Source organism: Gambusia affinis, linkage group LG23 (genome assembly GCF_019740435.1).
Source record: "Gambusia affinis linkage group LG23, SWU_Gaff_1.0, whole genome shotgun sequence".
NCBI classification, from domain to species: domain Eukaryota; kingdom Metazoa; phylum Chordata; class Actinopteri; order Cyprinodontiformes; family Poeciliidae; genus Gambusia; species Gambusia affinis.
This window is the reverse complement of record NC_057890.1, coordinates 2,099,785-2,127,511: the sequence shown is the minus strand read 5'-3', so window position 1 is coordinate 2,127,511 and position 27,727 is coordinate 2,099,785. Positions and strand designations below refer to the sequence as shown.

At 39.8% G+C, this 27,727-nt stretch overlaps 1 protein-coding gene across 4 annotated transcripts; it reads right to left on the bottom strand.

The window, feature by feature from the left end:
- Positions 1 to 255: 255 nt before the first annotated feature.
- Positions 256 to 25,094, bottom strand: zgc:165507 (uncharacterized protein LOC561188 homolog). Of its 4 annotated transcripts, none has more exons than XM_044108477.1 (5): positions 24,896 to 25,094; positions 13,706 to 13,932; positions 8,434 to 8,577; positions 6,151 to 6,951; positions 256 to 6,039 (listed from the first exon to the last, which is right to left on the bottom strand). In XM_044108477.1, exons 2-5 carry the CDS (start codon positions 13,917 to 13,919, stop codon positions 5,759 to 5,761), a joined length of 1,440 nt encoding a protein of 479 aa, XP_043964412.1. In that variant the 5' UTR covers positions 13,920 to 13,932; positions 24,896 to 25,094; the 3' UTR covers positions 256 to 5,758. The 4 variants fall into 4 exon arrangements, with proteins under 4 accessions (XP_043964412.1, XP_043964413.1, XP_043964415.1 ...); XM_044108478.1 differs by lacking the exon at positions 24,896 to 25,094 and adding an exon at positions 24,508 to 24,706; XM_044108480.1 differs by lacking the exon at positions 24,896 to 25,094 and adding an exon at positions 16,708 to 16,821.
- Between the last annotated feature and the right edge of the window lie 2,633 nt (positions 25,095 to 27,727).

Sequence of the window (27,727 nt, the reverse complement as noted above, 5' to 3'; positions counted from 1 at the left end):
TGGCCCTTTGTGACAAATTATAACTGATCCTTAAGTTAAGTTGTGAATAATCTGTGATCAATTTTACTAGACACACCAGGGCCTGATGACTGCTGTCTGGAGTGGCTTAGTCAAAGTCTAGACTTACAAACAATTTAGCAAACCTTCCATCTGACTGAAAACTCCTCAGATGTGAAAAACTTACTGCTAGTTATTCGTGAGGACAATTACTGTGGAACCATCATTATTGTTTCACACAGGGCCATGTTGGGTTGGACAGCTTCCCACTGTAAAAAATAATCAAAATTTAAAATCTGAATTTTATATTACCATTTGATCATCCTAATCTGGTATGAACGTATTATTACTGGACCATAAGATTATTTCTGCCTCTTTACATATTTAACAATGTGAAAAAGTAACATAAACTAATCAATCAAAAGAAAAAAGTTTTTAAAAAAAGTAATTCAAGGAGCATAAACCTTAAATATGTATGAATATATGCCAAAGATAAACAGAGCATTTATTAGTTTTCCAAGTCATTTATGTCTACAAAAACTATCCAAAATGGGGATATTAATCAATATTTATGTTAACATAATCTTTTGTTCAAATTTAAGCAAATCCTAAAAGGTATCATTTCTTTCAGAAAATCTGCAAATAAAAAAAATACTTTTAATTTGATAAGGCTATTGGTGCACGTCACATTTTTATTTCTTTATATATAATTTAATAAATAACATTTCATTTCCATGACTTTCCATTGGGCTTTACAGATAAAAATAAATGCACTGCACATTAAAAGGTCTTTTGAGGTTAATAGCATATAGATTTATTATATACAGCATCAGTTGGGCTTTCACAATTCACACTTAATATTTCAAGTAATTCAGATTTCTTCTGATCGTCAGAAGTGCTTCAGTGCTCATTCTCTGCTACTCTTACAAAGCTGAGTGCTAAATTTAATTCATTTATATATTCTTTTGTTCTATTTCAAAAGATAAACATTCGGTTGTATTTTTACAAGAACATGTAGAAACCGTGGATCAGTTTATGAAATAAAAGCCTGGACAGTAGAAAGAAAACTGATTTAAAATCCGGTTTGAGCGGCCTGCCGCCAGCAGGGGGCGGTGTTATTAGGTAGACTTGATTGTAAAGTCAGTTCTACTCAGTGAGCGCAGGAGAGGAAGGTGGAACATTTCAATGAGTTCAAATCTCACAGAAAAGTTTATTTATTTCATCAAGTCCAATTCAAAAACTGAAACTCATATTTTATAGATTGATTGAACACAGAGTGACACTTAAGTGATTATTTATGGCCATTTTACTTGTTATGACTTAAAAAATAAATAAATAAACCAAGCCAATTGTCTACAATATTAAATATAACAAAACCAGAAACCTTATGGACAAGTTACAGCCAACACAATCATGGGTCAGAATGCTGGCTACAGTTTTACCGGCAAACTTCTTCCACAAAAGGTCATTGGCAATGAACCCTGTTCAAGGGTTAGCCAAGAAACACAGAAAGTTGAGTGGAAGGAAAAACAAGATAATTATTGTGAAGCACAAGTCATTTATCTTAGCAATTTTCAACTCATCTGCATTTTCACATCTGATCATCTCCCTCTTAGCAAGTTCAGCTTTTTCTACCAGAGTTTTTCCATCCACTCAACTTTCAAATGATGTACTTGAATTGTCGTGAGTAACATTCCGATATTCTGAGAATTAGAATTTTGGGTTTTCAATAACTGTTAACCATGATGTTTAAAATGATTAACTAATGCTTCAAATGCAAAAGATCAATGTGTGAGTTTCACTTTTTCAACTGAATCCGTAAAACAAACAAACTCAACAACATTCTATTTTTCCATTCTGTTGTATCTAAGTGAAACCAAGTTATAGTCTTAAAAAAACAAAAGCAACAACAGTGGCTGAAACCATGAGCAGGACAGGCTTTGTTCTGAGACCAGCAGCGATCACTCTGCCTTCAGCAGCAGATTCATCTCATCAGGTCAGCTCATTACTGAGCGTCATCTCGACTCCAGGGTAATAACAGAATGTGGTTTAAGGTGTGCAACACAGATGGACATGTGTTTTCATGATTCGCAGTACACCTGTTAGCTGAAGGCAAGGGAAAAGCCAAGACAAAGGCGTCCGCCCCCTCTCCCTTTTTGTTTATGATTGCTTTCAAAGATCAAATTCATTTTGAAATCAAAATGTGTGTTTTGTTTTTTCTGCATGTAGCATCTTTGGTGGTTCTTGCATGAATGGTGTCCTGGGCGGACCCTGATGTCCTGACCCAACCCACAGCCCAAAGTCTGAAAATTCACAAGAATAATGACTTCTATGTTTAGGGTAAAACAATCCAGTTCAGGTTTGATGAGATAAAACTTTGACCTAGAGAGGATCCAATACTTAGCAACACCAAAACAGCCCTTCAGGTTTGTTTCAAATCTGAATTACAGCTGGAACTATTAGTCACCTGTGGCCTATTGTCATACTTACAGTGGTTATACAGTAATCAATACAAAATTGAACATGCAGTTAAGGAATGGAAAACATGTGGGCACAACTGACACTAGCTGCATTTACAGTGACCATATAATTACGCAATTTGACTTTTTGAAAATAAATTTGCTTAATGGAAACACGCCAATTTTGAAAAAACTCTAGTTTCTCAATACAAAGTTGCGGTGATTTCTTTTTGAAGTATTGAAACAGGTTCATTTTGCAAAACTGCAATGGAAACACTTTGTTTCCATTGCAAAGTGTTTAAGCACATGATTAAGCTTGTTTATTGTATAAACAAGCTTAATCATGTGATTTTAATTGTTTCTTATTTAACAGAAACACCGCAATTCCAAAATTGTGTTTTTTCGACATTAGCAGAATACTGACAACATTTTGCGGACATTTGTAACAGAAACGCAGCTAGTGCTTTTCTTGTGCTGCCCCTTGGCAGAATGGCGCCCTGGGCAGAGAGACGTATTCCCACGATTGTCACCAAAAAGCAAAGGAAAGCATGCTGCATGTCTGTGTGTGCACACCAAACACTACACATGGCTGGATTACAATTTCCAGTTAGTAGAAGAAGTCTGCGACACATTGAACATTCAGGAATGGAAATGGTTAGTCAGTTACTGAAACAACGAGACACAGAACACAATCACTTAAAGCTTTCACATTCCAACGCAGATATGTTAGGAGACAAATGGAACGGGTGTGAGTTTCTCTTTATCGCAGCAGGAATAAAATGTCTCACATTTAATACAAAGTTTCTCATCTTCATTTTGGTCTGTCCACTACTAACTGTACGACTACCCTGCAATCATTACACTGCATTTAAATTTAAGGCAATGCATCACAGACTGGACTGCCACTAGAAACACATTTCCCTGTATATTTGCATTAATATGAGAGAGAGTGTATTGCTCATGGGCTCCGCCTGTAGACGGCCCCCAATTCGCAGACGGGGTTTTGGTCATTAATACCTTATTAAGGCCCACAGAGGAAATTACATTCAACCGTGATTAAATTCAGTGAATTGCAGCAATTTTAAAACAATGTCAGGGGTTGAAGTGTGGCAATTTGACATTTAGTGCAGCATACTTGATATGAGCGTGGGACTGTTGTACCCAAGATGGTTAATGCAGCATTTTTTATGACTTGATCAAAGGTTTGCACAGGTTTTACAACACAGCTTCACAGTGCTCAAGAGGACAGAGTAATATATGGATACCAGCATCACCAGCTGTGACCACATCTGTTCAGTTTTTATAAAAGTGGATTATAGTAACTGGGGAACCCAGTCGGAGTAAGTTTTATTCTGTTGAACCCTTTTCATATTGTTTGAAGAAAAACAAATCCAAAGCAGTATTCCTAGACAAATTCTGAAATATCCATGCCAGGCCAGTAGATGGCAACACTGTCAAAAATGACCCCATCAAAATACAAAAAAAAAGGAGAAAACTTCTTTAGCTAATTTTAACTCTGACACCAATTGCCATTTTTTGCTTTGTCGTCATCCCCCCCTCCCCCCCACACACACTTTTCATGGCAACTTCAAAGAGAAAGGCGAAGAAAACGTTAAAAAATGTGTCGCCTCTGTTTCCAGCAGAAAACAAAAACAGGAGTATGCTGCGATATTAATGTTCCTTCAGATCTTCATTTTGTGATGTTAATATGGCAAACAATTTTTTAATACACAATGGTAACTCACAGAGTAAATCATTAACTCAAATGATTTACAGGTGGAATCAGATCAATATTCTCCCAGACTGTAGGAGGCAGTGTAGGGCACCTATTAAAAACACTGTTGTTATTAGCACCTTGCCGACACCATGGTGTTATTGTCACTATTGTTTGAATCATTAAAATGTCTGTCTTTTTGAACCTCCACAAGGAGGCGCTCTTTCTTGTCCACCATGTTTTTTGTGGAACTCTACACGTAGTTACTAAGTTTCCAGGGTGCACGGTGTCAAAAACTTTGTCTGCACGGACAATACCTAAAGGGGCGTGGTTATTGAAATGACGCAATTTGAACGCCCTGCTGTGCGGCCCTCTAGGATGTGTCAAGCACAAATCAAGCATTACACTTAACAGCTTATTTTCATGCAATGTTACATGAAATAAAGAGTTCAAGATCTAGAGTCTAAGTCAGGTATTGACGTTTCAAGATGCAAATTTAAGTCAACTTAGAAGTGTCTGTTTTCATGACTTGAGTCTAAGATACATATACGTGTCCTGATATCTGTCCTGTGACGTGGCCTACATTGGTTGCGTTGCCAACACATGTTCACTTGTGCAGCAGTGACGCAGGAAACTACAGTAAGTTATTTCCTTGTGTATTTTGGGCGTTTTTCTGTAAAAGGTCATTTTCAGTGCAGAGGCTTTTGACATCTTCATGGATAAGGGAGTTGTGTACCACCAGTCCCATCAAATGGTTTGATGTTAGGTGAAGCTGTTAGGTGTTGTGAAATTTGTTTTCACAGAAATTACTGATGGAGAAATCAGTACTGACACACGAGACCCCAAGTTCAACCTTTTGGTCCAGATCAGAGATCCGTTATGGAGTCACACCTCACCGAACGAAACAGACTTTCTAGACAAACAAAGTAGACTTTGATTAAAGCAAACTATAACAGGCTGATGTGAATGCACCCAATGTATTTTTTCCACAACTGGATCTGTGTTTGATTTATTTAATTAGAACACTAATTGATTTTCTGAAGGGTCTTTAAACTGGAGAATGCATCTCGCTCATATTGTCTTCATATTAGAAACCAGGTAAAACCAGAATAACAGACTGATGCAACTTTTGGATGTTTGAACCTGGGTGGTTTCAATTCAGTCAAAGTGAATCAAAGTAATTTGCTTATTTTCTGAATAAAAAAACACTCCAGTGGATGTACCTTACGTACACTAAAATCAGCAGCATATCTGCAGTGTCCCAGAGAGATCGTGCTTATCTAGAATGAGAGTGGCAGGGAAAAGATAGGAAGTTTTGTTTGTAAGTTCCTTATGTTTACCGCCTTATTATTGTAGTTGTAGTCACAGCTAGCGCGCTGTTATAAACAGATACTGTACCTCACCTTCCCTACAACTCAACGGTTGCTTTGGCAGTTATTTTCAGAGAAGTACCGAGGAGCGCCCCAACCAGAGTGTGGTTGTTCAGTGAGAGGCAACTCTTGGCTTGGAGCTCAGTTGATTTATACTTGAAGGTGTTGCACGGCTGCAGCTGGGGTGAAAGGTCAAGGTTTGGCAGTGCAGAACGGTTTTAAATATTAGTCTCTCTTTGCATGGGCTCTACTTCTTTTTGGTTTTGGTCGGCCAGGTCTTCGGAGGCCTGGGCCGCACCGTAAGCCTCCTTCTCATCCCGAACTCGGTCGGGATCTTCCGTCTCAGTTCGTTTGTACATCTCCCCCTGCTTGCGCTCGCGCTCCAAGAGTCTGTAGTTAATGAAGTTTCCAATGAAAAGCCAAATACTCGCCAGGATGACAACACCACCACAACAGAAATACATGGACTTGTAATTTTTGGTGACGTCGACAAGTTTCCCTGAAAGAGAAAGCAAAAGATGGTTGAGTTGCATGGAACTGATGTCATCAAGTCAATAGGACATTTAAAACAAACAAACAAACAAAACATGTTCAAAGACAGGAAAACTACCTGCTAATGGTGGACCAATAAGAACAGGGCAGCACTCTATAATTGTAGTGAGTCCCACAGCACTGGAGAACCTCGGCGCTCCAACCAGGTCCATCAATGTCTCAAACAGCACTGAGCTTACCATGCCAAAAGCAAAGCCAAAGAATACTGCATACACCACCAGGCCAGTGTAGCTTTCCACTAGTGGGCAAAGGATATGGCACACCCCATTGTACAGCACAGCGAAACTGAAAAAATACTGGATCTTGGGGCGAACCCATCGTGAATTGGCCAGCAGCCCCATGGTGGGTCTGGCAAACATGTCCACGAAAGCCAAGATTGAGAGCAGGAAGGCAGCAGAGTATTCATCCACACCCATGTCTTTGGCGTAGGCAGCGAGGAAGACAATGGGTGCAAAGAAACCCAGGAACATTATGACGTTGCCTGACAGGTAGATGAGGAAGCCCCGATGCTTGAACAGCGTCAGGTCCAGGTACTTGTTGACTATCTGCCAGAGGCTGCGCTTTTCAGTCGTAGTGGTGACGGCGGCCAGCGCCTCGTCCTTCTTGACCTTGCCGGGCGGCGGTCCGAGCGGCCTCATGAGGGAGCCAGCCACGCAGCAGTTCAGCAGCAGCCCGCCCAGGATGAGGAAGCTGCCTCTCCATCCAAACTGGTTAAAGAGGTACTGGTTGAGAGGTGCCAGAGTGCTGAGGAAGACTGGGCTGCCTGCCATCGCTAACCCATTAGCAATGGGGCGCTTCTTAAAGAAATATTTGCCTATCATCGTCAACGCTGGCTGCAGGTTGAAGGCCAGTCCAAGTCCTGCGAAGATGGACATAAACAGGAGATTCAGCAATGATTAGTCCTCAAGAAACCAAGTTAAGAAAGTAACATATGCAGAGTATCATTACTTTTTTCTAAATTACTGTTGAACTTTTCATTTGATGAAGATAAGTACATTCCTTTTAAATAAAATAAAATAATATGTAAAGTGATGTATTCAAGAACTTACATTCTAAAGATCATCTGATTTCATTTGTGGTTTCTGTCAAAAACTGTTAACCGTTTCTATTTCAGTTTCAAAATGTAACCATGACAGTAGATTCTTGTTTTTAATAGTATAAATACACTCTACAGTAACATCTATGACCATATAGCTACATAATAACACTATGATAAGTCAGTTAAATTACATATTAAAGATTGTTTGTGTCATGGAAACATCAAATCGGATTATAAATTATTTGTTTTTGATAGAATGAATACAACTAATCATCACCCAAACATTTTAGCTCCTGAAAGATTGAAGCTGCCTTTATTTTTAACCTACACACATTATGTTGGGATCATTTTAAGGTTATATTATGAAAGTTACTTTATTCAAATACTTTTTTTTTTTTTTTAACAGTATTTTTTTTAAAATACTTAGATTTTACAGTAAATAAATAAATTCTGCTAGAACAGGGTTTCCCAGCCCTGGTCCTCAGTTTTACACGTTTCCCTGCTTTAAAAAACGACTGAAATTCAACAAAAGCCTGTTAATTCACCAACAACTGAAAACAGGTGTGCTGGAGCAGAGAACCATCTACAGCATGTTGCTCAGTTTGTCCAGAGGACCAGGGTAGAAAAATACTAGCATAGCTGAATGTAGGGGTTGCTAAGTTTGGCTCTACATGTAATTATCCAAAACATTGAAAAACAGCAATTACATTATCTAAGGTGTTAGAAAGGATGCACCTAATTATGCACCAAACACGTTAAGCAAAAGAAAAGCCGTCTAAACAGAGTTACTGCTAACCGTCTGCTTGCTCATGTTAGCATTTAGCACCAGAGAGGCACACATTCCTAGATATTTTTGTAGCTTTTTACTAAAATGTGTTTTTGGTGATTTTATTTGTTTAATAACAAAAGTTTCTCACCATATAGTGAAGAGTGGAGTCAGCTGTTATCAACCCGTTCAGTACTCTGCTAATGGATGCTAGCTCCTACACCAACTTTACATGCCATAAACTGAACTTTATCTTGTTGTACTGTCTCAATATTAGATTTATACTTTTATCTTCAGCTGTTTTCGAGTAATAAGTTCAGTAATTCAGTCTAATATTAGAATTTGCCAGAAGTCCATAATAGAAAGTTGGAAGACAAAACCATCTAATCTAAAAATAAAGTGCAGTACAATGACTAAAGAGATTAAACGATGCAAACATGTTTCCTGCTACACCAGTTTAATTTTACCTTCTCCTTGGTGAGGTGGAGGCTAATCCCACCGTCTCAACACGGACTTCCTGAAGTGGATAGGCTTACCTCCGATGACTCCGATGCAGAAGTAAAGCTGCATCACGTTGGTGCAGAAGGACGCTGAGATCATACCCACAGAACAAAGGCAGCCGCCCATCATGACGATGGGTCTGCAGCCGTAGGTGTTGACCAGTATGCTGCTGATGGGACCTGCAGCGAATAAACAGAAAACACACAGAGGCCAAGGCTGAAGGACTTAATCTGAAGACCGGAAACAACAAGCAACATCTGCTACCAGCGACCTTTTCACATTATCACCTCAAATCTGTGAGCGCTGAGCGACCGTGTGTAATTACTCTGTCAGCATTAGAGGGACCTGTTAGCTGCCTAACAACATCATCCTGTCAAATGAGCTGCTTTACAAACTCCAACAAACTAAAGAACTAATCAGACCCGTTTCTACGTCTCTTTTTTGCGTTAGCTTTACTTTTTTACATAAGACTAACTTGGCTGACGAATGTTTTTGATCGTCAGAATCAAAATATTTCTTTCTTCTTATTATTACTATAAAGAGGGAGATAAATGACAGCTTCATTGATTTATTTACAATAATAAAGACAATGCTGCTTTTAGTACTGGAGTCTGCTAAACGTTTGAGTGCATGATTTGGTAACCTGAGCATGAAAAGGTTTTTTTTTTGGTACTTTCTTAGCCTAATATTTTTGCTACCACCTGGAAGATGAATTATATTTCTAGCAGTTCATCATAAAAACCACAGACGACTCTGAGTCATCGCTGAACTCGCTCTTCAGGAATCCCTTCCCGACCTTGAGGAAAGCTACCCTCATTACCATTTGTATTATCGAGGGGGAGGGGGAACCTGAAATTGGCCATGATGAGAACTGGGCTGATTACTCCGTGTCTGGCCGGGAAACGACCAGCGTTTGGCAAAAAGAGGTTGACTTCATTACTGGGTGGACCAAAACCCAGAACTATCCAAGGACCTCCACTGTACCGGCCGGTTTGTCTCGGTATAGAGCACTTCTACACATTTCATAGTGGTGAACATTTCATAGTGAACAGAAAACCATCATGGTCCTGTTAGACCATGTGTCATTAGGTAAGTTTTCATTGACTGTATAACTACACAATTTGACATTTTGAAAATAAATGTACTTTATGGAAGGATGACAATTTGGAAAAAAATAATTTTTCAATAAAAGATTTTGGTGTTAGGATGAGGTGGGTTTTTTTTTTTGGTTGTATCAAAATTTGTTTATTTCACAAAACTGCAATAGAAACACTTTTTCCTCATCACACAAGTCACATGATCAACAATAGGATGTTACCACCAGTGAAAACCACAAAGAAGAAGACAACAGGAAGTGGAAGGAGGATGATGGCGCAGCATGTTTTTTAATGACTTATCAGGTGAACAAACTTATTCACACATTACAATAATTGTGTTTCATATTTAACGGAAACACAACAATTGCAAAATTGTGTTTCTACGACATTAGCGGGAACTTGAGTATTACTTCACCACATCTGGATGCCTAAATGTGTCAAGTTGCTGATATGCTTTTTTGTGTTAAGTAATAAAAGAGACTAAGTGCACATTTAAAAAATGGGATTCCTGTTAAAGAGAGGATGAGCTGGAAGATCAAGAAACAAAAAACTTTTAGTTGATATGTTGGCTTCTATCAGACTTTAAATGTACTGTCTTTAGACTTCCCATGACTGAAAGTGAATGCAACACACTGGTTCTAACAACAAATGCACCATACTGATCTTTATCACATTCCTGCATTGGAGCAATCACTTCAAAGTTCAAACAGGTCACAGCATACTACAGGTTTTAACTAGGACAGATAGCTGCGAGAGTTTCCGTCTGAAGTGTCCGACTGCTAATTTTATAACCTGTCAGTGTTACGACACCTTATTCCACTGAAGCGTTTTGTTTAGAAGTCTCTTTGTTTGATAGGTCATCTACATAACCAGTTGGGCAACTGAGCAACAATTCCTGAAGAGGTAAGACTTTAGTCAGTCTGCGTACATAGCTGAGTGGTGAGAACAACAGGTTTGCAGGAAACAAGGAAGAAAACCCTGTGGCTGATTCCAGAGGTCAAGGGAGTCATTTTGAATTTTGTTGGCAAAGTTTCTACCTCTGGCTATCTTTGACCCAAAGCATTTTATACTCACAACATGAACAGTGTCTATAAAAAGTATTCGTTCCAGGGGCCACAGAGGTGGGTAGGGTTCCCAGTGAGAGCAGCAATACTTCAACATGTTTTTACTGAAGTTAAAGGAACCGTCTAAGAAATTAAGAGTAAAAAAGTAAATGTTAGAAAGAGTGATGATTTATTTAGAAATGATGTCATTGGATTGACAAAAGCAGAACGTTTCTGCGTAAATTCTGATGTTTTAAACATTAAAGTTTGAAAAACAAGATAAAGAAATATTGTGATCACAAAAAAAATTAGTGACAAAATACAGTTATACCTTAGACTTGTCTGTTTTCGTTCGAGAGACGCTGATACAACACATTTTTTGGTGCTTTTGTGGACTTTTTGTCCACAAATCCCTTCACACTTTCTCTTAGAAATTAGTCATGATCAGCAAAGCTTTCATTTTTGACCAAAAAACTGGTTTCCACAAAATAATGACAATTGAACAAAAACGTCTTTCCTATCCATCCCCTGACTTATACTTTTCAAACAATGTTTCTCTGACTTGTTGGAGTGTTTTTTGTCTTCATGCTGTCCTGGTAGCCAGGAATACCGATGAACCAGTGGTCTTTAAACTACAATCACACATTCCACTCATTGTAAGACTGCTACCACTACCTGGTTGGACCTCTGTTAAATTAGGTCAGTCACTTTAAAGGGTGTGATGGGAGACCCCCACCTCTCATCCAGTGACCACTGGAGATAGACACCATTCCTAAAAATTCTTAAATCTAACATCTCATTTAATTTACTTGACTACTTTTATCTTCCTGAAGCAAATAAAGAATTGTGAAAATATAACTTGTCCGGTATCTATCAAGGTTGTTTTGTTTGTGCAGCTGACTCTTAGTTTTGCATGTTGTAGACAAGGTTAGCACGGGGCAGTACTAATAAGGGAGAAGGTCTTTTCGGCCATTTGGAAGGACTGGATTATTACCTGTGGGTGTCTGCTGCTTGGCTCATTACCAGCTAGCCTTCTGGTAATGGTGGCGCTGTGTAAACAGCACACAAAAAGCAGCTGCAGGGGAATTAGAGAGGTGTTAAACATTCAGAGTGATGGAATCACCGGTGTAATCGGCAGGACAAGAGAGCAGGTGTTTAATGAATAGCTGATGAGTTCAATCAATATGAATGAGTGAGTAACAAGAGCCACTCACTTAGTACCTGCACATATTGACGGAGTCAACACAGGATAATGACATTCAAAAGCTTTCAAAAGGAGATCTGTTCGACGCGGAAGTCGCGGGTTCGACTCCCGGTCCCGACGACCTTTGCCGCATGTCTTCTCCCCTCTCCTCACCCATTTCCCTGTCTGCCTACTATCCCAAAAATACGAGCCACTAGCGCCACAAAAACTCTTCGGAGAAAAAAAAAAAAAGGAGATCTGGGAGTCTGGATCTGACCACTTATCCACAGCTATTCCCCCACTGCAGTCTGTCAGAGGTAGGCCGATAATGAGCAACAAGCAGCCAACTTTGTCGGTGTTGGAGCGTTTTCTCACAGCTTCAGAGTTTAAGCTAATAAATACTGCCCATGACGAACAATCAGACTCATTCCCTCCAGTTTGTAGCCATCATGTCCACTGTGGATCCCTCCAGAAAGTCTGGATTAGCAAATAAAAACAACAAATATATAGCCTGCAATGCATCGTCAACATATTTTTTAAGATTTACTAAGTGTCTCTCTGTTCTGCTGTGTCCGACCATCCAGCCTCATCACGCTTGTTCCTGACCGGCACAGATGGCAGCAGCAGCAGAGGCTCTGATTGGAGAATTACAGCGTGGGCAGATGGCAGCCATGGTGGGCCTGGGTGAGCGATCTGCTGAACGCAGACCAATATGCCGGGGCCCGTGTCCACCTCACCATCAATTCCCACCAGTCAGAGGCTTTAATATGAATTTCAGTCACCCATCGTCTGATTGGCTGCCTTACCCAGCTACTTAGCAGGGATTAACTAACGTCTCTGATTGTGATTGAGATCTGTAATTAATATTGTAAAAACCACCATGACTGAACTCTAGTTGTGACTGTCACTTCCATCTTCTTAGTTCCTTGTTCAGGTCTAGGGCCGGGAAAGGGGCAGCTAACATCTCTGCAGATCCCACACATGCTGGACACAAACTGTACTTTTACCTCTAGGACGGTGCCACAAAGCGCTCTTTACAAAAACTAGCTTCTTTTGTCAAAAACAATGTATATATAGCTAATTACAGAAAACGTTTATGTATTTGTTTATATTTAATTGTCTTCATTGAGAGCAAAAGTAGATCTGAAGTCAAATATTCTTTGCCTCACACAAGCATATAAAGCTGATTCTGATGATCTAAAATCAGTTTTTTTTTGTCAGTAACAAGACATAAATTTAATGCCATTTACTCTTTGTCTTTAAAAACATTTTAAAGTTTGAACTTGTCGAGAGTGTTACTACCAGATTACTTTGCTAATCATTAGCTTAGCTTAATGAACAAGTTCATTAAGCTAAGCTAATCAGGGAGGTAATATGACTTCAGATTTAACTTCCTGCCATAAAGAGATCTGTTTGGTTTTATCCAGAATGCTATTTTTTCTGTTGATTTGTCACAACTAAAAGGCTGTTATTATTGGACCCAAATATCAATGTGGTTTATTGTGTGTCTTTGTTTAAGACTCTTATTTTTAAGGAAGAAAATAAATAGATTTTGATTTACAGTGTGGCGTAAGCAACATAGCAATACCAGGACTGGCTAGGCTTTAGCAGCTAGCAATGCTAAAGGCTACTTCCTAACCTAGATCAGTGGTTCCCAAAGAATTTCTTCTGGGCCCCCCTATGGATTACAATAAAATGCCCCCCAAAAAAGAATCAACTGGGCACAGACATGGTCCAACCAGACATAAACAACCTATACACATATTTTGCTTTCAATCTCCATTGAAGTTAATTTCACACTTCAGGTTGCAACAAAACACACCACAAACCATCTTAACAGTGAAACACTTTTGTGTAACAGTTTTTTTTAGTTTTTTTTTTTAATTCATACCGCTTCCCGCGCCCCCCTACAATGGCTCTGCCCACACTTTGGGAACCACTGACCTAGATTATGTTTTGCTAAATCGCTTTCAGGACTGCTTACCTGCTGCATACATGACAGCTAGCATGATGGAGGAGATCCACGCCACCTGGCTGTAGGACGCATCGAAGATGATCTGGATGTCTTTGAAGAAGACCGTGATGGCTTTGGGGAAGGCGTAGGAGAATCCGATGGAGATGAAGGATCCCAGCACCACCGCCCACCCCCACCCACCGTCCGGTGGGGGCACGGCAGCGCCTGTGTTGGGGAGTGGCATCGCTGAGTCTTCACTGTAGCGACAGAGAAAAAAACAAGGAAAAAAAAGATCAATGGGTAGAAAGCTTGCATGATAAGCTGTAGTTTTGTGGATTGCTTTTCATAAATTTAGACCTTTCATTGTTCTGACCGAGCCTTTTGACAAGCCCTTCATCACGAGCTGAAACAAGTCTTTTATTTATTTGACAGTTGAAGTTCCTGAGCTCGTGAAAACATGCCATGTTTATTACGCTATTGTAATCAAAATTTGTTTATTTAGCTCAGAGGTCTCAAACTCCAGTCCTCCAGTCGCTGTCCTGCAGTTTTTAGATGTTCCACACGTACAAAACACTGGAATAAAATGGCTCAATTACCTCCTCCTTGTGTAGACCAGTTCTCCAGAGTCTTGCTAATGACCTAATTATTCTATTCAGGTGGTGCAGCAGAGGGACAACTAAAAGTTGCAGGACAGCGGCCCTTGAGAACTGGAGTTTGACACCTATGATTTAAAGTAATTATCTGTCTTTTTCTGCTAAAGAGCTCAGTAAGCTTTTGAAACAAATTCATTTTTTGTAGTTTCCCCAAAACATATGACAGTACTCGAAAGAACCGTAGCTGCATGGAACTACAATCTGTGAATACTCCATTTAAAAACACTGTCCATTTTTATAGTTCAAACACCTAATATGTCTTTATATGCATAAATATGCCCACTGGAAGCTACCACATGCGCTATTATCTACAGTCTTCTTCTATGTTGGGCAGGCAGCCAATCAGAGGCAAGGAACATGAATGGCGCTTAGGCAGTTCAGATTTTATTTTGGGGTTTTTTATGTTTCCTCTCCGGCAGTGTGTCAGTCAGAATCACCAAGGTGAGGCCCAACAGATTTACTCTCACATTTTATCATTTATTCAGTTAACACTGTTTTCTAGAATCAGAACCTCTTACAAGGATTCCCTCTTTTTGAGTTCTCCTTTCTTTCCTGTTCACTCCTTTTTCTTAAATGTGGTGTCTGTGAACCTTTGAGTTTTACATCCAGAGAATGAAACACAAACAGAACAGATGATAACATCACATTGGTCTCAGCTGTGATCATGACTGAGATCAGTTTCACACTGAGGTATCAGCCGATTGTCCATCACCCAAAGCTAATTGCACACCTCTTATTACACCTTTATCTGACCAATAAAACTCCTTCCTCTGGAATCCCACCATTTTTTCAACTATTTAACCCATACATACCCATACATAATTACAGGTCTGCCAATTTAACTTGTTAGTTAAAATAAGAGCCTTCCATGACAGATTCTAAAAAATAAATAAATCTAATTTTCAAAAACCACAAATTAAATGAATTTCTGTAAAGTTTCCCATAGAATACCTCCCTTATTAGGTAAAATAATTGGTCCTGTAGCTTAATTATTGATGGACTTGAGCCAGATCAACTTCATTAATGAGACTAAGGTGACCGTCATTCAGCAGCCCTATCACTTGCTACAGTTACCATTTAGAATAACTTGGGCCAAAGTGTGTTTATAGGAAAATGTCCCTGATTATTACAGTCAGGCCTGAAGCTGTGTTTACAGTACACACACATCCATGTGACAATAAAAGCCTTTTTGTTTCAAGTCATTCAGGTGTGACAGTCACATTCCGGAGCTCCATGTCCGGGTGCACAAAAAGCACACAAACACACACTGACGCTCACACACGCACATACACCGTTTGTGTGTGTTTGCTTGAACTCAACGTACCTGAGAGACCAGGCCCCGCCCCCAATTCCCCTTGAACACCTCACTCATCAGGAGATAATGGAAATATTACTACGTGGGGGGGAGGGGTCAGGTGACAGAAAGGCAAAATCAGGTCAAGCTGGGTGTTTCTGAGCAAACATACCTTTATTAACAACCTGTTCACACACGCATTGCAAATATTTTCAGGTTTTCATTCTTCATTGTCAACTGTCGCTTTGGATTGTAATTAGAGTAAAATGCCGGCAAATCACTTTGCTTTGCACGTAACCAGCCAGTTTGAGTGTTTGCACAGTAAGACGGCATGCAAACCTTGATAAAGCCTCTTTGACGTGCTTTAACTATACATGAGCGGGATCACGTCTGAGCATTTTAAAGGTGGGAACTTTCCATTGATATGACTGGATACAGCGCTCAAATGCATTTTGAAGGCTTGGAGTGAGTCAGTGATTGGACAGCCATCAGGTCATGATTTTGTAGTCCAGAATAAAAAACGCTTCATGACTAAAAATCTTCTTTGCTGACCTGAGAAACAGAATGACAGAATGTTGGGTTTCATTCATTTTCATGTAAGCCATAACCATGAACAGAGATAATCACAAATTCTGACTCTGTGTAATGAATCAATGGAAATTTTGAGGTTTTGAATCGAACTGCAGCAATAAATAAAACTTTATGATGACGTTCTAATTTATTGGGATAATTAGTCAATATGAAGACGTAACTACATAAGTTCAACCTGTTCATTTGCTTTTATTTATCATTTAAATTAGAAATATACAATAAAATCAAAGACAACTACAGAAAAAAAATCTGAAGTTTTTCAAAATTTGACCTACCTTCATAAACTACTTCTATCGTGCTCTGCTGTCTGTCATGAAGGAAAACTGTTTAGCCACTCAGACCCGCTTCAGTTCCAAAAATCTGGTTAAACATGTCCAAAGTGAACTTATTACACAATTGTTCACCGATTTGTCTTCTTCTTATCTCTCGCCATTAAATTCCCAGATGAGAGCAGAGTGAAGTGTGTGGCCTGGTACGAGGCGGAGTGTGTGTACCTGAAAACAGCCGGCTCAAACAGAACCAGCAGGATGACTCTTCACTTCTCAGACTGACTGACTGACTGAGTCACGACAATGATGTTAGAGAGAGCAGGCTGCTCTGCTTCCTGCCCTCTGCTCTAATCTGCTCAGGTTGTAATAAAACCAGGTCGGACTATATAAAGCAGCAGTTACCTGAACACACACTGGGAGGACTCTTCCAAATACGATTGGCTTTGTCTCAATAAAGGGAGATTTTGACTGAAATAAATGAATCAAGATATTAATAAATATGCATATTTAGACTTGTTTCTGAAATGTGCTGCAAAAATAAAATTTGATTGAGTGATTGATTAAATAATGTAAAAAAAAATAAAATAAAAAAAAGCTACATAGCTACCCTTTCGAAAGCAGATAACCCTGCTTGAGGAGCCAATCCAAGCATTTAGCTTGCAAAAAGTAAGTAAATCTTCATCAGTGCTGACTGAATGTCTGCATAGAGTGATATTTAGTCATGATAGTCATATTAGTTCAAACTATCACAGTATTAGGCACTTTTAGGCTAACATTGTAAACAAGAAATTGTTCTTAATGGTTTTTCTGGTGGCATAAAGCTATAACAACCAAACCAGGCCTGGTGGCATGGCGGTCCAGGGGGGCAGAGTCAGCCGTGCCCCCCCTGGACTAGGAGCTGTTTGTCGTTTTTACCTTAGAATGGACAACTTTCTGTTTTTCCAATATCAATTTGATACAGTAGGGGCTTCCGCATTTCCCATATCTGTGTCCTCTGTCACCGTTTTCAGCAGTTAAAATTGTTTAATCAGTTGTTAACACGCCGTAACCTGTTTTTCCGAGCCGCCTTTAAACGCAACATGAGCGCTACGACGCTCGCGCAGCGACGGAGACTTGCTGCTGCTGTGCAGAGCTGCGCAGCTGTGTATTAGAGTCATTGCTTTTTGCTGGTTTGCTGCTAAGAATTTTGCACAGTTTTTCCCCAAAACTAACCGACTGAGTTGAGTAATGCGGTTGGATGCAGGGAATGTTAGTTAAAAGATGACTAGCTAATAACAATACAGCTACGTAGATTCATTTTGCCTCCAAAACAAGTGGATGCCCCCTTGTTAAACTCGTCTGGAGTCGGGGCTGTACCAAACTACTTTTTTTTTTTACAATTCCAAAAATTTATACAGAAACAGATTCATAAAAAGATGACACTACAACGTTTATTTTCCTAAAGCCATTGAAATACAAGGCAGATACCTAATCTGCGAAGGTAGAGTTACTTTTCCTTTAAGACTTTTAGTTCCCTGCAGCTTCTTCTTTGTACCATTAAACTAATGCATCAATAATTCAACCTTAAATCCATTTTCTATGTCCGCGTTTGAAGTCGTGGCAGGTCAGTCCAGCAGTTACAGGGCTCTGGATCTGGATCCATCACAAGATCAAGACATGAGACCAATACCCAAGAGCAATTTAGAACTGTTACTAATCATACTATGAGTGTTCTTGAACTGTAGAGTGAGAATTTTAACAGCTTTAAATGGCTTTACTGGGAGCATGACTTCATAGCTGGGGAAAAGATTGTTCCTCAGCCAAGTTTGTGTTGGGAAATGTAATTTGGAGTATCAGTCCCTTGTATTTCTGTTTTAATCAAAGTTAGAGATTAAGCTTTTTTTTCCCTACAGCTCCACACAGAGGATCTAATCCATGCTAATCAGATTACAGACAGCAGCTCTCAGCAGAGATGCTGGTTTGGACTGAACGCAACGACAATGCATGCCGGTTCCTTGTAATCTATAAGCAGCTTAAGTTGATGGGTTTGAATATGAAGCTCCAAATAGAATGACCATAAAAAGAGCATCGGGTAGAGTTTAAAAAGCAAACAGTGTGGCTTTACAGAACGTGTTCATAATGAGCCTTTTGAGTGCAGAGGAAGTCAAGCAAAGCAAAGTCACTCTTCTGTCATTGCAATGTCAACACATCCTAATGTTGCTTCTAATGGCCACAGTCAATACAGGCCATCTCTGCTGTGTCCTTCACTGGATGGTTCTGACAGAGTTCTAGTGGGTTTATAAACTTTCAAGGCATTGGATTAAATCAGCTGATTTAAACTGACACAAAGTGACCTAAAAATGTGATCCAGTCCCTAAAAGTTGAAAAGTATGGAAGCGTTTTACCGTAGGAGCTTGGAAATCAATTCAAAAGTGGTATCTGGTTAAAACGAGAAAGTTTTCTTGTTCTGACCAGTTTTATATCTTGTAAGGCATAATGGGGCTCACTATGACTCTCCTCACCCCGTTTCTTCTAGAACACAGCCAAAAAATATGACCGTTTTTGCTTAAAAAGAGGGTATTTTGCTTTTAATGACATGTACGTGTGATTCTAAGAATATTTTTAAATCTATTTGACTATTTCTAAGAGCACACCGCCTTTCAGGACGGAATAAATTTGTCATTTTCATATGGTGATGCTGGTCTTGAAAAGCAAAACAGTGAGCGATTGAATTTATACTCACTAGTTATTGAATTGTGCAATTTAACATTTCAAAAATAAAACTGTTTAATGGAAATATGTCAACTTAAAAAAAAAGAATCTTTTTTTTTTTAATGAATGTTTTGCTGCTAGAATGAGGTGTTGTTTTTGTTTTGGCTGTATCAGAATTAGGTTTTTGTTCGCAACTCTACAACAGAGACACTTTTTTTCACATCCTACGAGACACGTGATCAACAACCTGATGTTGCTACCGACGCAAACCAGGAAGAAGACAGGAAGTAGTGTTTGCAGGATGATGGTTGGTGAGGCGTGTCTTTTAATGACTTATCTCGTGAGCAAACTTATTCATGTGTGATTTTAATTGTGCTTCTTATTTAATAGAAAACACAACAACGTCTAAAAAAAAACAAAAAACCACCAACATAAACTAGTGTGTCAGGAACTTAACTCTACGCATCCTGCTGTGGAGAGCTCAGTGGACGCTCAGTGGACGCTACCCACTGAGCAAGGCAGTTGGTCAGCTAAATCCAGTGCAATGAAGCCAGGAACCTGGTCAGAGGCTGATAACAGATTAGAACTAGGGTGGAGGTTCACCTTCCAGCAACACTGCTCTAAACATGCAGCTGAACTACAATGTGATGGTTTAGCTATAGTACGTGCTAAGAATGTTCCAGTCAGTGTACAAACTTCAATCAGTCACATGCCCCACAGAATTTGCAATCATAATACAAATGCATTTGTTAGACACTGTGCATCATCATTTAATATATCCTGAAATCTCCCGGAGAGTCCAACACGCGCTAAAATTGACCCAAGTGAAGCACGTCACAAGGACAGAAGTTGAGCGATTCATCCAATCAAACAAATTCAGTTATGTCTAATATCATTACAACAGCATCACAAAGACTGAACAGAAACAGAAAACAGTTGTGAATCATAGAGGGAGGACATGAGGGAGGACTCTGAACAACCTGGTGCCATCTCTTTCCAACAAAAAGCCTGAATAAGGGTCGTCTTTTAACCAGAATGTTACAGAAAATCAGACTTTTAGCACTTCAGTTGAACAGCATAAACTGATAAACAGGCTTGACAAAGCGGTAACCCGACCCCTACGGATCAGCGGGTTCCAGCGTGACCACCACACCCCCACCCCCTTCAACTGAGTCTCACGCTGGGACATAAAGTCATGGCAAGGCAAGCTTAGCTCTAAGGTTACGTCAGTGTAATAGCACTCATTTAGTTTGACAAAGAGTTCATGATTAACATAATTATGGACTCTGAAGGTTGGACTGAAGCACAGACCATTTACAGTAAACACAACGGTCTGTTCGTCACCATGGTTCAGGTAAATACACTTGACCTTGGTGAGCGCAGGAGAACAGACAGACAGACAGCAGCTCCTTCTGACAGCTTCTGTCTGTCTGTTAAATACATTCAGGTGATAACAGCTGTTCTGCTAACTGTTCAGCATCTGCACTATGAAGTTCATGAGCTAATTCCTGAACAAGAGTCTGGAATGGAAAGGTCCCCTTCGGTTGTTCCATGTGGGCTGCCAACACATGTGTTCAGCAGCCAATCCAGGGCTTTCTTACTGCCACACCTCTCTGACCTCATGGAGAAGGTCAGAGGATTGAGGTGTTTCTACTGCTGTAAGTTAGTAACTAAAACTTTATTTATAGAGAACCTTTCATAATATAAACACCACTAAGTACCTCACGCTAAACAAATAGTTATTAAATCAATACCTATTGACTAAAATTGGATATAAAGCGACGCGTGTAGAAGTTCTGCATCCTCTCCAAGTCGATACAAGAATCTTAAAATGCACTCTGAAATAAACCACAGGCCGTTGCAGACCCGTAAGCAGTGAGACTCAAATGTGAGAAGGTTTGATTTAGCCAGAAGTCTGGCAGCAGCATGTTGAACAACCTGCTGCTGTTTTATGGAGGTCATGCTAACATTTTGCGAAAAACGGTTTGCAATAAGCAGAAAGGCACGACTGTTTACTTTGGTAGTAATTTTCAAATGACAAGAGCAGGAATGAAAAGTGACAGTTGTTCCAACTGATTTATGTTTTTCTTAATTCTGGAAAGATAATTGTTTTTTTTTTCTTTGTTTAGCTGAAGAAAAACACCAGACATTCACTGTTTGACTAAGACAAAGCACTTCAGTAGAGTGTAGTTAAAGAAGATTTACAACTAAATGTCATCTGTTTAGTAGTGATGCCAGGCTCAATGAATTGACCCAAGAGTGAGCAGATATAACAAAAAAGCAAGAACTAAAGTAGAACCTTGGGATACACCAAGCGTGCTGTTTGCTAATGTGACTGAGTGTTGCTATCCAGCCCAACAGAGCTGCTATAAGTCAAATGACAATTCACCCAGGAAACAACTAAAAACGGTAGCCTTTAAACAAAAAATACAACAAGAACTGCTTCCTTTCAACTACACAAGAAGAGCATCATACATTGATAAAGTTTCTGAATAACAAAAATGGCTTCTGGTACAATTGCCCACACAACCAAAAGCCATTTTTGTCCTTTGGGTACCGTTGTCCTGAGATGCATTCAGGTGGTATTGCAGCTAAATGTCATTAAATGTCACTATTCTCTAGAGCTTAGACAGCAGTATCTTACCCCTAACCACCACCATCAAACTTGGTTTTGTAAATAAAGTCTAATGAGCCTGACCAGATGTTGAGATAGGACTCTGCTTTTCAGAAAACCACAACATGTAGACATTATCAACGAAAGTGTTTAGGATCCTTATATAAGAGAAACTTCAAACCCGAATGGGACACAGGAATATGAGCTGTAAAGGTTCCAGCTTGGCTACAGGAAGTGGCTGCATCTGGCCAGCATGGTGTTCAGCACATCCCATTATAGACCCGCTCAGTGTTGTTTTTACACTTGACTTTGTGTGCAGATTCAACAGAGAAGATAATGATATTAACAATGAGATATGGGAGGTAGAGCTGTCTTTATTTGTCCAACACATCCCACAGATGCTTGACTGGGTAGAGGTCTGTGAAACAAGCAGGTGAAGACAGTATGACAAGGTTCTTGTCAGAATCCCAGAAGCAGCTTTCCTCTGAGGAAATATGCATCACCCTGTTTAAGAGGCCACAAAATGGTCTGAAACATTACTTAGCTACGGGGTAAATGTCAAAGTAACATCTATATGGATGGAAGGACCAAAGGTTTCCCTAGAGGAGCATAGAACACTGCAGTCCCTCTACCTAATTCATCTGAGTAACATACTGTATATACCCAAAAGTAAGCCATACAATCTTCAGACATCTACACGATTTAAGCAAACATGGTTACTCAGGACAAGTCATCTTCTTGCATTGCTACATGGCCCAGTTCTGATGCTTCCATGCTTGTAGTTGGCGCTTTAAGGGGTCAGGAGTCAACATGACCACCCTGAACTGGACTTGGCTCCTTGTGTATATCTCCAAACCTTAACGACGTCATCAATTCACCAGAGTCTCTTCCAGGGATGGCATAGATACTGACCATTGCAAACCCTGGGTTTGCAAAATGCAGAACCACCATGAGGTCTATGAGAAGGTGTGCAGTGGGCCTTCACCTATTCACGGTTCACTCTTGGATTTTCCTATTGGCAGATTTTTCTGTGGAAATTAGCTCATTAATGGATATTTCCATAGAGCATATCTAAAATATTCAAACGAAAATGTAGTTTGGAAAGCTAAAATACCAAGGCAAAATGTTGCTTGACACACTATTGGCAACACAGTCAATCCAGGAACGTCATTCGTCTTAGTTGTCACTGTCGGCTGAAACTCAAAGAACAGAAATTAAGAACGTGGATGTTAGCTGTGCTCTGCCGGAGCATTAATGGGTTTCCACTGTGCACATAAAGGCATAATAACATAAATTTGGTGTCTGAGCTATTAAAATAGAAAATTAAACGCATTTTTACATTGACTCTGAGATATTTGTTGATTTTAGCTATTTGAGGTTGGTTGTGCTTAATAATACCGGGTTACATTGTAACTTTAACAAGCTATAAATTTAAACAAGCTGTATTTCATTGACGCAGACTTCATCGTTGCTTTTGAGGTGTCAGAAACCACAGCTGCACTGGGTGTTACAACCCACTGTTCTAGCCATAGACCTCAGCTAACATCACCGCGTTTACTCTGGGAGAATGAATCCTAATCACTTGTAAGTCAGAGAACCTTTGTAGCATTTAGAGCGGTGGTGCCCAAAGTGGGTCCTCGAGGGCCAGCATCCTGCATGTCTTAGTTCTCTCCCTGGTTTAAAGGACCTGCGACCTGGATCCAATGATGGCTCATTAGAAGCCCTAAGAAGTACTTTGACGTGCTGAAAAGGTTGCTACTATCACCAGGGTGAGAACTAAAATGTGCAGGATGACTTTGGGCACACCTGTTTTAGAGATATTTAATACTTGAACAGACATGTGTTAAAGGAGGACACAGTAGTGGTTTCTCAAAAGTCTGTTACTTTTGAGAAATAAACTATGGTAATAGTTTTTTTTTTATGTATCTCAGAACTATAACAGTTTAAATATCTAAATTCTACTTTAAGCATTTACCTGGAGTTGACATAAGTCATAAGTGAACTCCAAGGGAGTTGCTGTAGGCCACTTATGCCAGTTAATGGATATTCACTGCATTCATTCCACTGTAATGAAAAAAGTCTAACCAACCAATGAGGCGTGCTTCAGACTCCCTTACTGAACAAATAAATAAACTACCTTTTTTCCAAAGACTTTTTCTGGGGTAAATTTCTAACCTGGACAGCCGTTTTTACCTTGATAAAAAGAAACAGAAGGAGGAATTATAGAAAACTGCACTGGTTGTAGAAAAGATTCCATTAGAGGAAAAAATGCCTCAATAAATCAAAAAGGACAAAATATGTAACCCTCAAAATCCTGTCATATAGAATAAATAATCAGTATTATTCACTTCACCTCCTCGTCATGATGCTACGCCTGAATAAAACATAAAATGCTACACAAATTAAAGATGGGAAAGAAATGTTTAAATATCTTGATTTTACAACTTATGGCCACAGAGGCGCTGTTGAGTAACTTCACAAGAGTGATGTCATGATGCTCTGTCACGCTCATTTTGAAAGAGGTAAATTTAAAACAAGAAGCTAAGTCCACATTCCGCTTTATAAACCGACCTGTAACCTTACACCTAAAGGTCAATAAGACGGCTCAACCAGAACAGGACCACGTCTAAGCAGAAACATCACATCCTGAACCCGAGGAAACCTGCTGCTTGGAAACTAGTCTTCATCACATCCTGTTGTGGAGAGGAACAAAAACTCACCATGATGTTATTTACAAGCAGCTCAGTAGCATAAAATTCTGCTGCTGACGGTGTGGAGCAGTGATTCCTCCATGAGCGTAGCAGCTTAATCATACGGCGCTGCTGATGTAAGGACAGAGACCGGATGAAACCAGCTTTAATTCCCATTGCCTGTATAGAGCTAAACAGGAAGAGACTTTAAAATTCTAACATTTGACACTCAGATGTCTGCCTTTCTCCACGGGCACTTGAACGCGTCATAAAAAAATGTCTTCAGGCATCTAACAAGGACACGCAGCAACCGGTCGCTATCTGCGTTAACTGTAGCGCGTGCCAGCGTCCTCAAACAAACCGACTGATAATGTCCAGGACCGCCCGACAGAGACACGCGGAGGTCCCCCATGGTTACCTTTCAGATGAAATGTAGTCGTCCGTGTGTGTTCACGCGCTGCCTGCCGGGCTCCGTGACCTTGCCGCGGAAAGATGCGTGTGTCCGTGGGAACCGGGTGGATGCGACTTCGAGTTTCCTGAGAGTGTCGGAGCCCGCGCAGGCACAGAGCAGCTGCAGGTGCTACCGCGCTGCGGAGGGCGGCGCTGCGCTGAGCGGCGCGACGCGGCGTGGTGCGGCGCGGCGCGGCCCGGGCTCTGGAGCAGATCAGGGCGGCTCAGACCGGCTCCACCATCATATCCTCATCTTATTAATTATTCCTCCGTCATGCTGCTGAGCATCGCAGAACACAGACCAGGCAGCCGCACAGCAGCATTTTCTTCACACAATGAGCCCAAACTTTAATGCATTTAATGATGACAAACACAAAGTAAGTAGTACATAATGTAGAGGTGGAAGGAAATAATATATGGTTGATCAACCATATATTATAAAACATTAAATCAACTATGCGTATACACAAGTGTGATATAAGTCATTTAGATATGACGTAAATATAAATTAAGTAAATAATAATAATAATGATAACAAGAAAAATGCCACCCTGTGCAACGTTAGAGAGACATGTTCAGTTCAGTCATCTTCAGTCAAGACAGAAATTGCCCACAGCATGATGCTGTCACTACCATGTTTCACCATAAGGAATGTATGTTCAGGGAACTTCGCATAGCTTTCTCTACAGCTTTGTAGAAAGTCCAGAAATGTCTCTTTTGCTCTCATCTGACCTCCTTTGAAAGTGTCAGTTTTCTTTTGGAGGTTCACTTTTACACGCCGGCTGCATTTCTTCTGAGAAGTGTCGTTTCAATGTAAAAGGAGCGCCACAGCCACCAGCATCAGACGCAATCTGGGTCATCTGTGCTCAATCCACGGGATTAGTTTGATCACTGAGAAGCCTCCGCATATGGTGCTGGAAGAAACACGCCTGATGACGAAAAGCCAGAAAAATCTACACCTCTGCAAATTTAAACTAAGAGACGAGGCAAACTGCTGCTGGAGAAGATGGGCAGTTGGGCTTTAAGTTGTTCATTGAAAAAGAAAATATATATATATATATATTAAAATTCTGCTTAAATAATCTCTATATAATTATTTTCTGAGCTATGTAGATTTATATAACTAATGTGAGCTGCTCTCAGCGCTCTGCCGGTGCTGCCAGGTTGTTGTTCATGAATGTTTTATCTTTATATTGCACCAGCAATAAAAAGTTCTCTGAAGCCGAGTAAAAGAGCCATTCATGCTGAGTCACGCCGCTTTTTCCAAAAACCTGAATCGGCACTTGTTCCCAGATGAAGGCAGGAGACATTTTAGCGCTGAGCAGGTCTCGTGTTGTTTATCTAACTGGAAAAGTGTAGGCAAACTTTTGGAAATAGTTTAGCCTTGAAATTGAAAACTCACGTCTTAAAACTAGAGGGGTTTAGGTTTTTGTTGCACTTGTACCAAAATACCAACAAATCAGACGTCGCCTACTCAGGATTATGTCATCAGCACCGAGTTCGTACAGGGAATTTTAAATCAACGTTTGTTTTATAGAAGTCTCACAATAGGAAAGGTTGGTGGAAACAAAATTCAAAATGACTTCCTAAATTTAGCAAAAAAGATTTTTTAATCACTTGAGGTGTTTTTTTTTTTTTCACTTCACTGAAAAAGAGTTGATGAGCTAAAGGAGAGATGGAAACACATTTCCTGGATAAGTTCTTTCACTGAGTCCAAACCTCCAGTTCAGAGTAGGACTAGCATGAACCAGGTGATTCATGATAGTTTACATCCTCTACTTCCTGTTTCTTACAGCCATTCTTAGAGTCAAGGCCTGATAAAGTAATTTGCAGTTTCTTTTTTTTTTTTTTTTTTTGGCAAAGTCTTTGAAAGTTTCCTCAAAGTTCACATGACAGTTGGATGGAAACATGGCTAACATTTTCCCCTCTGTTGAACAGTTTGTAGATCTTCTGACTCCCACTAAAGACAGATCATGTAGCAGCCAGTGACATTCGTACCACAATTTAATTACTATGAGTTTTCCTCAGCTGGTTGGATGTTGGAAGCTGGCTTGGCGGAAGGTGACCTTTTAGAGAATCATATAGCAATCCACCACTGTACTGTATGTCTGGCCTTTTCTACCATTTTTTCATAAACTGCTGACCAATGCCTTGTTTCCGTTGAGCGGTATGACGGGTCGATGTGGGACGGTACGCTACGGAAAACCCAAACATATAACTTTAATCTTACGAAAGAGCTTCAAGGGGCTATTCTAGAGAGAGCTTGCTGCACTTGCATCAAATCAAAATACTTTCTCATGGGAGGAGTCGGATTCTTTCAAGACCAAGTAAAAACGATGGCCAGCTAACCCACTACACCTGAGCTAGCTGCTTTCCAAACACCAGCCAATAGCATGTCAGGAAGCATAGCACCTGGATATTTCAAATTCCCATACTGTTTTCTAATATGTTAGAAATGTGCTACAAAAAATCCACAAAATAAGCAGATTTTTCAAGAATAATTTTGATTTACATTCCACAGAAAATCTGTAAAAAGTTGAATCTGTGAATACTTCTGGATGTTCAGCGTGGTAGAAAAGTAGCCATAAGGCAGTTTGTAGACAATGATGTAATTAAAGACCTGTAAAACTGAAAGCCATCATTTAATTTTATTGCAAAATCTTGAAAAGTGAAGCTGAAATAAAACTTTTATACATTTTTTAAAAAAAACCCACATGTTTTATGAAACAAACATATGTCAAGTGTTGTTGTGTTGCAACAGTATTAAAAGAAATTGTGTCCATTTGATAAAAAAAAAAAA